The sequence below is a fragment of the Protopterus annectens genome, chromosome 5.part0 (genome assembly GCF_019279795.1).
Source record: "Protopterus annectens isolate FY-2018-M chromosome 5.part0, PAN1.0, whole genome shotgun sequence".
NCBI classification, from domain to species: domain Eukaryota; kingdom Metazoa; phylum Chordata; order Ceratodontiformes; family Protopteridae; genus Protopterus; species Protopterus annectens.
Window position 1 is genome coordinate 230,723,692 of NC_056735.1, and position 14,729 is coordinate 230,738,420.

Below are 14,729 nucleotides of genomic sequence, written 5' to 3' on the forward strand. Positions count from 1 at the left end.
AAGTGAAGGCAATGGCAATGTCAGTCTGGCATGGTGGGGGGGGTGCACAGTTCTAAGAAGGGCCAGACATCTGACTCAGCCAGCTGCAGAGATACTTCTGCAGTAAAGCACACACAGATCAGCAGAGCACTGCTGCTATGACATGCGGTGCAGACATTCTATACATGGACAAATGCTGAAATTGTGCGCGTTATCTTAACAATCTAAACATCTAACAGAACCTATTAAGAACAGTATTTTTTATGCTGCAGCTAACAGAACGATAATGCCTACTAAACATAATAAAGCCAGTTTTCTTCCATCTGAAGATAAATGAAACAAGGCCATTAAAAAAACTCCAACAAGTTACAAGGGGTTAAATGCCAGTACCTGTGGTAGCTCACTATTGGCAAGCATTAGTCATTATGAGACAAGTGTAAGCATGGTCTTAAGAACAAAAAAAATCTGAAGCCAGATATGCACAACAATGGAGGTCAGGGTATTATCACTTGTAGCTACTTCCAACAGTCAAATAAAATAACAATCCTGAAGTAAATTCTGGTTAAGGCCATACATAAAGAACAAAACAGTTGATAAAGGAGATTTTTTTCCTTCATACAAGCACAATGCATCCATTAAGAGAAAGGAAAAAAAAACCTTACCTGTACTTTTTTGCCAAACATCTTTAAAGAGCTTACTGCAGGTGATTACAACTACCCACAACTAATGCAAACCAGCACACTAATTTTCATCAGCATTTTTTTTCCATTATTTCTAATGGAAGAACTGTATGAATAAAATGTACATTATGCTTCAGTTGTTGAATCTGTTAGAACTAAACTCCTTCAGCATAGCTGCAAAATATTTTTAACTGCATTCATAACTGCACAGCTAGTCACCACAGCTCATGTACACCAATTTCTGACATGCTACAAGTCTCCTGTGATGTTCTGATATAAAAGTATCATCAATAACTTAATTTTATGAACTGTCCTACACAAGCCATGACAGGACAAGCACACAGTGTGTATTTACCTTGAATTTTCAAATCCTTCATTGTTTTGCACCCCCCCCATTAACAATTAACCACTGAAGTACTGCACCATGGTAGGATATATTTTACAATTATGACAGTCACTTAAAAATGAAAAAAAAATGCATTACAGATCAATAACGTTTTATTTGTGGTTGTGGTGGAAAACTGGGAAAAAAGTACTGTGTATTTGTTGTCTGGCTTTGAGAAAAAAAGTTTTATGTGAATCTCCACTTAAATTTATCAAAACACTGTACATGCAAAAATAGACAGTAACAGCAACGAACCAGGAAAAGACAAACATGCAAAAATTGCCAGAAAGCTGGAAAACAAAGTTGTGTTCAGTAAATCAAACAATGTAACAGAAATTTTGAATATGAAAAGACTAAGCATTAGTTCTCTTTCAGGACTGCATTACAACAAGCTTTGAATTAAAACTTGGCACAGCAGTCATTGCTTGCTACAAATGAGCACAATTTAGCAAAAAATATTAAGGCAGTTTTAAATGGTTCTATAATGCAGCATTTTTTGCTGCTGTACTTTACAGGTTTTTATTTTGTATTGATTCAATATTAGAGTTATATAAGTATTTTTAATATTTTGCTTAAGCTTTTCAGAAAGCTGGATAACTAGTACAGTACAGCTATATATACTGATCACCTGAATATTCTTCTGTATCTAAAACAGAAACTAGCAATTTTACAGCTGTCAATATAAAATTAATGATATATGAATAACTGCATCTAAAAAATATAACTTGCTATCCTGCTTCATTTTATGCAAAATATTCTGCAGATTAAATTATTCATGGAAAAAACACAACTTTTTGTGCAAAGTGGATGTGATAAGGCGTGCAACAAAAAAGAAGCACATTACTAACGGAAACCAGAACAAATTAGCAGAAAAGCAAAAGGCCCAACTCACTTGTGATATCATAAACAACAACTGCAACAGTGGAGTCACGGATGTAGCTAGGAATCAAACTCCTGAATCGCTCCTGACCTGCGGTGTCCCATAATTGTAACCGCACCTAACATCAGAGCAATCAAATAACAGCAAAAAATAAAAATGGACAATAAGAATAATGAACTCAGGCACAAATACCTACTTGTGATATCGTAAACTACAACTGCTGCAGCAGAGTCACGGATGTAACTGGGAATGAGGCTACGGAAACGCTCTTGACCAGCAGTGTCCCAGAGCTGTAACCTAATCTGTTGGGTGGTAGAAAGCAAAACAAACAAACAAAAGAAAAGAAAGAAAAAAACAAAAGACAATGGCAAATGCTACTAAATCAAAAGAATGCAAGGATAACAAAAACTGAAATTATTAGGACAGGATTACACTCATAAATGACATGCACAAAACAAAAGAAAAACTTAAAACGCAAAGGACCGTGACTTTAAGGGGAAAAATACTGCTACATACTGAAAAATCAAAATTTCTTTGCAGCCTGTTTTAAAGTCTTTTTAAATCAGAGGTTTTCAAAAATCACTGGATACTACATACTACACAAAATTCTGTTAAGTTACTATTAGAAAAAACAAACATCTAAGGCAGTGAGAAGTAGCCAACACAGATGGGCTTTAAGTCTGCAATATGATGACAGTACAACATGCAGTTTTATAAAGCTGAAAATGTAGTGGGGAAAGATCAGACTTCTAGCTAAAGTCAATGTTTTTCAATAAAATTAAAGAATCTGCACTACATGAACAACTGTGGTAAACAAAATGTATTAGCAACTACATTTTACAGTTGGCCACTAACTCAGCACTCTGCATTGCTCCAGTATTTGGAATTTGTTTAAGAAATACAACTGCATACCAGAATCTCAAAAACAGCCTGTGAATGGACATAATCACAAAGACAATTCATAGCATTTCAATCAATGTAAACAATTTCATTTTGATAAAGCAATGACAAATACAAAGGAAACAGAAAAATGAATAAAAATAAAGGCAAAAGTTCAATAGCTACTCTCAACGTCAGCTGATCTTTAAAGGAGGCCTTGCCTCCATGGACCGACTGTTCCAGTGTTCTTGCTTGTAAACCATTACTTAATTCTTTTCATCTCACACACTCCTAATCCAGGCTTTTCAATGTGAATATACAAATGTTTGGTGGTTAGTGTTAGAGTAAGGGGAAGGTAAGGGGACACACGTTTTTTATGCATGTAGTGTGTGCTTGAGTTTTGTGTACTGGTAGTTATGGAAAGGGTACTTCTAAGTTAAGGTGTAGGATTAATAAGAGTAGCACACATCATCAGTTTTTCTGCCCCATATTTTCACCACCAGCTTTAACAAGCTCAAAGATTACAGCAGACAAACTGCCTACAATTAAGAGACTGCATGAAATGGGATCCTTAAACTGGTACTACTTTAAATTTTCCCAACTCAGAAGTCTAAAAACAAAATACAGGCAGTAAGTAAACTTACAGTATCAGTAGGTGTTCAAATGATCACTACACTAGCCTATGCTACAAGGGTTATATCCTTCACAGGACAACAGACAGCCAGTTTCCAAAGCTTCAGGGCACCTTCCATGCATTCAATCTGTCAGCTTAAGTTGAGCGGACTTGAGACTGGTTTGAGTGCCAAGTCTTGCAGAGCTTTCACGACAAATGAGAGAGGGAGGCTAAGCTACAGCCCTCCCCTCCACCCTCCCTTGTTTTGTGGTGTGCTTTTTATGCTTGCGTGGGGACAAGTGTGATCTTCCTAACAAAACTTAAGATCCCAAAGAGGAGCCACCAGTTTTCTTGTAGGTTTATCAGGCACCCCTTTCAAATATATTTTCATGTGAGAATGCACTGAAAGATGGGGATCCATGGGCAGACAACCTGAAATGGCTGACAAACATTAATAGAGAAATAAGACAGGCCCATAAGATAGTAAAACAAGGGAAACATTTGCCTCGAAAGGGTGGTGGTTATGTTAGTACCAACTAGAAAACCTTTTCCACTTGCTTACATATGTGTATTATAGTAGGAGGCTTTCTTGCATCCATTAATATCTGTTGCATGTCCTCAGGAAACAGGTGCCTAAAAGGCATTATGACCCTATCATCCAAGAAGTCCGTTGTGGTTTGGGGTTGAGATGCATCAAACATCCCTGTTCTTGTGTGAGTATATCCAGTCTATGAGGAAGCTTGTGGGCAATTGCCCCTGACCATTTCCAAAAGGGGGGAGAAAGTACAGCTGCATACACTTAACATAAAAGTAGTATTGTGAATTTTATTCACCTGCGTCTATCATCAGAAACGACCCAGAAAAAACTCCTGCCCTTAAACAGCTATTAACCTCCCACTCTTCCAGTCACCCTCTCTGCTCATCTAATAAACCTCTCATCAGTGTTACTACTGCTAACACTGCTGGTAAAGCCTTATATTCCCACATCGTAGCCAAGAAATGGAATAATCTCCCCACTTATATTACCTCTACTACAACAAACACAAACTTCAAAACATTACTCAAATCTCATCTTAGGACAACATGGATCTGTCCATGTATCACTTGGTAATCTCTATACCTTCTCTTCTCCTTAAAACAACTTCAGTCTAGAATTCACCCTATTCTACTTGCACAGGAATGCATAACTCTTAGAATAAGTCTCTTTGGTCTTTGTACTTCAAGGTGTACGCTTACTAGTAATGTAAACTGTCTATAATACCTTTGTAAATATTTAAGCTAACTGTACTGCAGTCCTGCATTGCTTGTTAATCTTTTTGTATGTAATCCACTGTCTTCTCATTTTGTATATTTCTTTTTGTATTAACTTCTTACTATAGCTCAATTCTGGAGCTTTTCTCCCCAGGCATCCACTGAAAATGGACCTGGTCCAGCTGGATTTTCCCGGTAAACAAATGAAAAATAAAATATAAATAAAAAAATAAATATTCACTTTGCAGGCATAACTGATGGGATTTCCTGTCATTGAAGCCCTTCAGCAGCCAGATTAACACAGAATTTTCTTCTCTTCCTGAAGCTTGTGGATACCCTGACCAAAGTTAAGATGGACAGCTATAAAGTGCATCAGCCAGTGCCTTAACCTTAACAGCTTCTTGCACCTAACAGGACCCCAAGGTCAAAGGCTAAGCTCAAACTCAAGAGTATGTACAGTGGAGGAGAGGGCAACCTGGAACCAGAGAGTAGAATACCAACCCCAAACTCATGGGGCAAGGGGGGGGGGGTATTGCAACAGTGAGTACACTCAATTTATGTTAAGTGCACACAACTGTACTATGTTATCCATCTTTCACTGTTGCAATCATAACTGATGGGATAACTCCCAAAGCTAAAAGGAAGGTGGACAGAAAGTTTATGGAGAGGAAAGGATGCCCTGCAAGATGGGAGGGGCAAACCTGCTTTGGACTTTGAGAAGGTTGGAAGGTGATCATGTTTGGTGAAGGTATACACAGAGGACCAAGCAGTGACTTCCAAAATATCCTTAGTGGACACCCCTTTAAAATGGCTGGAGATTTAGCAGTAGCCCTTGGAGTATGACCTCACAGGGTCTGGTTGCTTCCTTCCATGATAGTTGTAGCAAAACAAGATACAGTAGGAGATCCACTTGATTCATTTGTTTAGAAACTTGTCTCCCCTCAGAGCTACAAGCTAAGGCCACAAAAAGCTGGTCAGACTTCCTGACATTGTTCTGTACAAGCAATAATGCAGTTTCCTCTGCACATCCAATGTATTGGAGGCTTCTTTCCCCACTATTTCAGGGTTAGGAAAGAAGGTAAGCAAGTGGATGGTCTGGTTTAAAGAAATATCTGTAACCAGTTTAGGTACAAAGGAAAAGTTGGTCCTAAGAGACTGTCGAGGTAGAAATTGATGAAAGGTTCCACACACATAAGGGGTTAAACTTGTCTTCCAGGTCAGGAATAGGATTGTCTGCAGAGGTAGTTGGCTCAAAAGGTGGGAGGGTGTGCTTCTCCAGAATGAAACAGAGATCCCACAGGGAAAATACTTTTTCAGAGGTCAAATGAGGATAATCCCACTCAGGAACTGTTTCATGACAGGATGAGAGAAGAGAGGGGATTGAGTAGACAAATAATCTGAAACTGTTGAGGTATACATTTTAAAAGAGCAAGAAGCCTTTTGTCAAAACGTCCTAATAAGCATGAAAGGATCAGAGACATTGAGCTGTCATTTTTGTCTGCAACATACAGTGACACTCATTTGGTGGAGTAAGATTTTCTGCCCTTGTTCTGTGTTAAAAGGTCCACTTGTAGGGGCAGCAACCATGTTTCCTTCTTACTTAGTCTAAGCATTAAAGGGTTCCAGTGCTGCCTTGGCCAATCTGGAGCTACTGGAATGACCCTTGACCCTCCTCTAATCTTCAGCAGTATCCTGGGGAGCAAGGGTAATGGGGGGAAGGCATAGAGGAATAGGCCTGTCCAAGGGAAGGAGAAGGCATTGGTCTTCCAGACTGACCTTGTTTTGGTCCTTGAGCAAAACTTTTTTTTAAGAGAAGAGTTTTCAGTGGTGACAAAAAGGTCCATCATTGGCACACCCCATTATCGGACTATGCTGAGAATAACTTCCCAATGCAACTGCCACTTGTGGGTCTGACAGACTCATGCTTAAGTGATTCGCCAGTTGATTGGTTTCTCCAAGTAGGTACTTTGCCATGAGGTGCAGACTTACTGAGTTAACAATTTTCCAGAGGTCCATGGCTAGAAGCCAAAAGGGGTAAGTGTGACTTGTTTATCTACCACTTAACGGTGGTACTGCCCGTCTTTAGTAGGAGTACCTTTAGTTTCCACTGGTCTTTGAAGGCAATCAGACCTTTTTAGACTGCCTTCAGTTTTTAGGTTGATTTTTTTAGTTCTTGAACTGGCAGTCCCATCTACCTAGAGTCTGTAAGTTGTTGTAGTGGGCATCCAAGGCTATTTCCGAGGCAACCGTGGTCAATTTGGTCCTGAGGAATAAACCTGAAGGGAAGGCCTGGTTTGAGCAAGCACACTACAGCCCACAAGGAAAACTCCTCAGAAAAAGAAAAAGCTTCACCCTGAAGTTGAGGTACTCAATGTTGGCACCATTACAGCCTGACCAGAGATCATGAGGATGTGAAAGGCCATATAACCCAAAGCTCTGAGGAACACACTGCCTGTGAGGTAGTTCCTTAGAAGGAGCATTTGGAAGTACAGAGTTGAAAAGGTAACCTTATCTGGAAGAAGGAAGGCTTTCTGAAATGAGGAGTCCAGCAAAGTCTGCAGAAACAAAGTCGTGTTTGTGGGGATGGTCCGAGACTGAGTATTGATGGTGAATCCCAGTGAAGCCAGGATCTCCTGGGTGTAAAGCAGAACTGATATGATTTTTTCTAGATCTGTTGCTTGAATGAGGCAGTCCTAGCAGGGATAACTAAATGCTCTTTGACATGCACTGGGGCTAGTCATTTTGTAAAAACCTTGGACGCAGTAGACAAGCCAAAGCACAAAACTGATAATGCCTCATACTTGCTCTGAAGTGTAAAAATCTCCTTGGAGATTTTTCTATGAGAATATGGAGGTATGCATCCATTATACCAAAGATTATCATGCAAGAGTTGGGTGACATTATGGGAAGCAATTATTCCAAGGGTTAGTATTTTGAATTTTGGTACCTGCAATAATCTCTTGAGCCTTGACAGGTCTAGAATAGGCCTCCAGGTACCCTCCTATCTGGGTATGAGGAAAAGCCTAGAGTAAAATCCTTTTCCTTGTAATGTGTTTGGTACTGGTTCCACAGAACCTTGGGTGTACAGGAGCTGTACTTGCTTTAAGGTCTCAGTTTGTTCATTTGGTGGGCTACCTGGGAAACGTACAGTTGTGTACACTTACCATAAACGTAGAAGTTCAATTGTATTCACTGTTGCAGTCATTACATTTGGGTAATCTGCTGGCAGGTTGCCCTCAGTTGGCCTGATTGCTGTCCCTTCTTCCATGACGTCAGGTCGTCAGGGGTATAAAACATGCAGCTGATGCCATTACAACAGTTTTTCTTGTCCCAGATGATGGGGAGCAATACAACTGTATTATGTTCTTTGTGTTTCACTGTTGCAGTCATTACATTTGGGTAGATTCCCAAAGCCAAGGTTGGGAGGATGGATTTATACAGCATTAGGGCCAGCAATAAAGCCTTGCAGGACAGCAGTGGCAATCCAGCTCTGGATTTAGAGAAGAAAGGTAAGTGGGTAATGCTTGAACGTATGAACTGAGCATATAGCAGAAATGAACACAATGGCTTATCCATTTGGAAATAGTCTGCTTTGAAATAGTCTTTCCCTCTGCCCCTGCAGCAAATGACACCAGTAGTTCAAATTTTCTTAGAGATTTTGTCCTGTTTAAGTAAAATCTAAGTGGTCTGTGTACATCCAAGGAATGCAGAATTCGCTCCCCCTTGTTCTGTGGATTGGGAAAGAAAGTTGGCAAATGAATGGTCTGATTAAGAGACACAGTGGAAACCACCTTAGGCATGAAAGATGGATTGTTCCTGAGAGACACCCTGTCCGCATGAAAATTAATGAAAGGCTCCACTGCCATAAGAGCCTGTAATTCAGAAATCCTTCTAGCTGAAGTGACTGCTAAAAGGAAAGCAGTTTTCCAGGAGAGAAATTAAGTCTGCAGTAGCAGCTGGCTCGAAAGGAGGTAGAGGGAGTTTTTCCAATACAAAATTGAGGTCCCAGGCAGGGGTTGGAGCTCTCCTGGGTGGTCTTAGTTTTTGGCCCCTCTGAGATGCTGCTTTAGCAGAGGATGAGAGAAGAGGGGAGGTTCTGTGCTGTAATGAGCTGAAATGGCAGAGGCATGGAAGAAAAGGACAGGCCCTTGTGAAGCATCTCAGTTAAGTATTGTAAAATCTGAGGAATATTGCACGCTGCTGTGCTTATTCCTTGTGAATGGTTCCAGGCACAGAACCTTTTCCATTTGTTAGCATAAGATTTTCTAGTACTAGGCCTTCTCGCCTCCAAAATGACATCCATTACAGGTTTTCTGAAGGATGCTAAAGGTGAATTTAGGTTATTAGCCACGCAAGATTCAAAGTTTGAAGCAGAGTGTGCAGAATTTGGTTGTTCTGCTGAAACAGTAAAGGGTCTGAGGCAGGTGCCACGGTGGAAGGTGTGACACATTGCGCGGGAGTTGGTACCAGTGTTGGCGAGGCCAGTCTGGAGAAATCAGAATCATTTTTGGTTTGTCCTGTTCGACTTTTAGTAGAACTTTGGAGAGCAGAGGCAGAGGGGGAAAAGCATAGACTGATAGAGCATCCCCTTTCCAAGCTTTTTTGTGATGACTTCTTGTGCAAAATTTGTTCAACTGATAGTTCTGGTGTGAGGCAAAAAGATCTATGTTTGGACTCCCCCATTTGCGTGTCAACATGTTGAAAATCGGTGGTTCCAGTTTCCATTTGTGTGGGTCCATGAGATTTCTGCTTAGTTCACCTGCCAGAGTATTTAGCTTTCCTGGCAGGTATTGAGCTTGTAGTTGTATTTGGTAGGTCAAGGCTGTGTTCCACAATGCCATGGCTAGACTGCATAGGGGGTAGGAATGTGTACCCCATAACTGTGGTGTTGTCTGTCTTGATTATTAATTGTCCTGGATGAAGGTAGTCCTTGAAGGCTGTCCGTGCATTCTGTACAGCTAGCATCTCTTTCTGATTGATATGAAGGTGCATTTGATTTGGGCTCCATTTGCCCTGAATGCACTTCCTTGCCAGATGAGCCCCCCAAGCATAGTCTGAGGAGTCTGTAGTTAGGGCTCGGGCGGCAGGGGGTGGAGTGAATGGCAGTCCCTTGTTTTGGTGGCAGGCCTCTGCCCACCACAGGAACTCAAGTTTTGCGCAAAGTATGATAGGAATCATTGTTTCCAGACTGACAATGTTGACTTCATAAACGTTTTAAGTAGCACTGAAGTTTCCTCATATGCAGTCTTGCATATGGAATTAGAAGAATGCAGGAGGCCATGAACCCCAAGGCTTGCAGAATTCGTCTTGCAGATAGCAGGGTTTTTGTGGCCACCTGTCTGAAGTAAGTCACAAATTGAATTTGCTTTTCTGACATCGGTAAGGAGCAAGAAAAAGTTTCCCCAACGGGGTACTTAGTTGAAGACTTCGGTTCTGAAACTCGAAAATGAAAATTTCAGGAGTCGGCTGAACTGCACTTGCGAACTGCTTCTGCTTCAAGCACCACGGGGCAAGAAAGACTGATGTAATGGCATCAGCTGCATGTTTTATACCAGACTACCTGACATCATGGAAGAAGGGACAGCAACAGACAGAGGACCAAAGACTTTGTTAACCAGGCCGACTGAGACAACCTGCCAGCAGATTACCCAAATGCAATGACTGCAACAGTGAAACATGAAGAACATCCTGATTGAATTGCACAGCACCTGAAATGAAGTCTGTAACCACTTTGCATGATTTTCAATACTCACTGATCCCTGGTAATGACAGTCCAATTCTTTACAGGACAGTCTAAGGGGTGAGACTTGAAGGAAGGGGGATGACAGTTAAATGGAAGTTAAATGGACGTTAAATGGGAGAGTCATGACCGTTTCCTGTTGGCGGGACCCACAAGCCTACTGGAATCGGTTTGCCACTGTCTTGGTCACTGGTGCTGACTTTGACTCCTTTTCCTTTGAGGAGTCCTATGTCCAGGCTTATACTGGGAGACCGGAAATTACCACTGTTTTGTAGGGTAGTTATGGCTGAAGCAGAGGTTGAGCCTCAAAAACGTCCTTGACCATTTGCATGGGTTTGGCCTTATCCTTCATCTTCTTAAACATGGCTTCAGCCTTGGGGCCAAAAAGGAAATCTTTGTGAAAGCCAATCTCATGAACGATCTTTGGACACATTCAGAGAGGGACTGTTCCCCCAACCAGGCTTGTCTTCTAATGACGGATTTTGTAGCTGCTGCCCTGCTGGAAGCTGTCACTGCATCATAGCTGCACTACAAGGAGTGCTTAGCTACTTGACTGCAAGAACTGCTCAAGTCTATAGTTCCTTGGAGACCGCCTTATTTTCAGTCCTCAACAGTATTTGCTTCACCTGGTCTAAAATGGTTTCATTATATGAATGGCAATTCAAAGCCCTCATGAACAGGGTAGCGCACAAGTGTAGACTTTCTGAACCTGTCCAAGGCTCTGCTTCCTTTGTCAATTGGAATGGGATTTTTATATTTGTTAGTTTTAGCTCCCTTAGGACCCCAAGTCACCACTTCATTGTCTCCTATGGGGTTCCTGAAAAGATGCCTGTGGGAATCCAGAATTCTAAAATCTATCAGGTTTCCGAGGGGCAGGGGGGATGAGGTAATCTGGCTGTAAGAATAATCCAGCAAAACATTTTCCATCACCTCTAAGACCGGAGGAATGGCAAGAGATTTATACTCAGTTTTAGAAATTCCCTAACCTTTTCTTGGATTGTGGATAGCCCTTTGCTTCTCATTTAAAGTGCTCCATCATGGTATGTAGTATGTCCCCAAAGAAATGTCCTCAGTTGGGGAAGCCAAGTTAAATTTCTCATCAGAATCTAAATCCCCATAGGGAGCGAATCCTCCTTTGAGGAAGCCAAAAGAATCAGAAGACTCCTGGGGGAAGATGTACTTTCTTTTTACCAGAAGAACATTCAGGGGCAGAACATGGGAGAGAACAGTGTCTGGATCTGATTATAGTTATCAAATCATCAGCCAACCTAACTGGGTCCTGCTAATAGGCCTGAGCTTGGGAGTGGTAGGCCTCTGCTGGGGGCAAGCTGGGTGCAGCATTTTTATTTGAGGCCTTAGGCTTGGACCACAGGGGGATGTCTGCACTAGGGCCAGCATGCTGGCAGACAGTCAAACCCAAAGGATGGTGATCTAAGACCATCTCCTGATGAGAAACCCTATCAAAAGTTTGACGGTGGTTGTCAGAAGACAGAGCATGCAAATGCAAAGCAGCTCTGGACCCAACAAGCAAGCAAAGTCCTTATGTGTAAAAATTGAGGGATCCGGTAGCAGATTGGACTCCGAATGGGTTTAGATAGAGGTCTGTGTCACAACCTCAGTTGGAGGGGACTGCAATAAAAAAAAAGTGAGTCTTGCCTTCGATGGTAACAAGTCTAGGTGGACTCGCAGACAGCAAACGAGCGCCACTCAGAACCCCAAGTTTTGTACGCTTTTTCTTCTTACACCTAGGGAGATCAGCTTGTTTGCCACACAATTTTGTTCTGATTGAAGTAAAGATGTCCATAAATTGAGATTGTGCTGAAAGATAAATCTCACTCTAACATGGCTATCCTACCTAGAGGCAAGATCTAGTTCCCCTTTGCTTACTTATTTACCACATCATTGTCATATTGTCTAATGACTTGAAGTGGTCCTGGGGACCACATATGACTCAAAGTTTAGAGCCTTTATAAAAGCTAGCATCACCTTTTATGTTTGTGTGTTTTGGTCAGTCTTTCTTGCCAGAGAGCTTGCACTTTTATCCCCACCAATACTTCTCCCCCAAGCAAAGTCCGAGGCATCTGATTGTTTTGGAGCAGGAGGGAAGAGGGAAGACCTGGACTCGGAGATATTTGTCACCGCCAAGTGATTTCGCTTTTCACATATCTTAGAACTGCAATTTGATAAGATAATGGAAATTAGTGCTGGGGCCAAAGAGACTTCAGACAGCATTGTATCTTTCCCATGTAGAGTCTTGCAAGAAGTACAATGAGAATCATGGATACCACAATACCCAGACTGCTAAGGTATTCCCATGCAGTGACAAAAGTCAGAAAGGAAAATCCTGGAATAGATTTAATTTAAATTTACTTTTTCTCCTGTGGAAGAAAAGCTTCTTGTACTCTGTCTAGCAGATACCCCAGAAATGCAATTTGATCTGGAGTCAAGAGAGACTTCTGAGTGCTCTCTTGGGGTTACCCAAGCAAGAGATTTGACACTTTAAAAACACTCTGCAAAGATAAGAAAGCCATCTAAATATGGAAAAATGCAGATACCTTGTATCCTGCTATGGGCATATCACAAGAGCTAGACATTTTGTGAACACAGGTGCTGCAATGGATAGCCCAGAGGGTAAGAGAGAAAACTGGTAAAGGTTGTATGCGTCTGGATCACATTTAAAAATGCCTGAAATCTGGATTAATAGGAATGTTATATGCACCTTTTAAACCTAAAGTTACTAAAAAAACTCAAAATGAGAAAGGAGCAACACGTTCTGAAGTGAAAGCAGAGGTGGATGGATTGTGTGAATGAAGATCTACAACAGTCAGACACGAGTGTTAAAGAAGGCAGGAGTGCGGCACTGAATCAAAAGAGATGGCGACAGCTAACACGACACCCTGACCCCATGTAGAAAAGAGAAAAAGGGGGCTGGTGTGATCTGGTTCCCTCTTGCTCACGTACCACATAACAGCTGTTTTCTGTGAACACTCGTTGGGGACTTGGTTTCCAAACAGGAGAGAAAACTTGAAAGCGAGGATGACGGCCCTTGCCTTCAAGTTAATAAGCTCCTTTAACATCTTTGCCTGCCACGTGCTCTGTATTCAGCTGGTCTCTGTCCAAGCCCTGCCATGCCTTGTACAAGGCAACTGTGGACATTTCCTGAACTTGGGCTGGAGGGAGACCTGAAATTAGTGTAACCTGGTCCTCCCAACTATAAGAGAGTTCCATTATGAGGCAAGGTAGTAAAGGAATCACTGTCAACAGGGTAAGAATGTTAGGACTACACACTTTCAGTACCACTGGATTTTCCTCATATGCAGTCCAGCTGTAGGAAGCACTGGGACAGTAGCTGTCATGAAGCACAAAGCCCTCAGGATATCCCTAGTTGAGCACTAGTCTAGGGAGGCAAGGCTGTGAAAGGAGTTTGTGACGCTCAGTACTTTTCCCTGAGGAAGGTAGGCCTGCATCATTTTTGTATTCACTCTGCAGCCCAGGAAAACTAGGTCCTAAGTTGGTTGCAGGGAGGTCTTTTTGTAGTTGACAGTGAACCTCAACTATGAAAGGGAGCCTTGATGTTTTACCCACTTTCAAGGTGGTGATGCTTTGTTGGTGGTCATAGTCAAAGGTTTCTGTCTCTCTTATTCACATCCCAGGGGGTGTGAACTAGCTGTTAAGACTTTAGTTCTCTGCTGAATGTGCATACAGTGAGTGTCAATTTTTGGTCCCATGGAGGTGCTTAAATGGTTACACACACACACACACACACACACACATTCTGCAGCCACCCTCAAGGGAGGCAACTTTAACAACATTTTAACTGCCTCTGACTTGGTCATTTTCTATACTCTGTCACTATTATCATTGCTTTCATACTGAATGGGTGGGTTCAGTGAAGAAAGCTTACAATTAATTACCACCCCCCCAGTGGCAAACAGTATAATTTCAGGTGCACTTGTCCCCATCAGTGCAGGAATTTCTTCTGGTGCAAGTAGCAGTGGGAATCTTGCACAGCTGAAGCAGCAGACAGGCACACCTCAATACCTGGCTACTGCTATAGATCCCTTAAATTTGCCTGACTTCCTGGTAGGAGTTTGCATAAATCATGGAGATTGCCAAAAGGGATTCTGTTTGGCAGACTTGTGCCTGACAATAGAAGTTATCCATTTGGAAAGTATTGTGTGCTCTACTACCAGATTTGGTCACCTTGCAAGTGGTTTTGACATGTTTCATGTCAGCTTCTGTTAAAATTCCAAGGATTGTAGTTTCAGTATTCAGAGTAGCAAGAGTGAGGAGGCAAATAAAGGAGAAGTCCCAAGATTGTG

General features: G+C 41.8%; 1 protein-coding gene across 1 annotated transcript in view; it reads right to left on the reverse strand.

The window, feature by feature from the left end:
* The window catches only part of RAB6A (RAB6A, member RAS oncogene family), a gene marked incomplete in the record, with an annotated part of 497,596 nt that overhangs the window by 369,230 nt on the left and 113,637 nt on the right, over window positions 1–14,729 (reverse strand). The window contains 1 exon segment of the mRNA XM_044072212.1: window positions 2,121–2,226. Within this exon segment, the coding sequence (XP_043928147.1) occupies window positions 2,121–2,226 (106 nt within the window).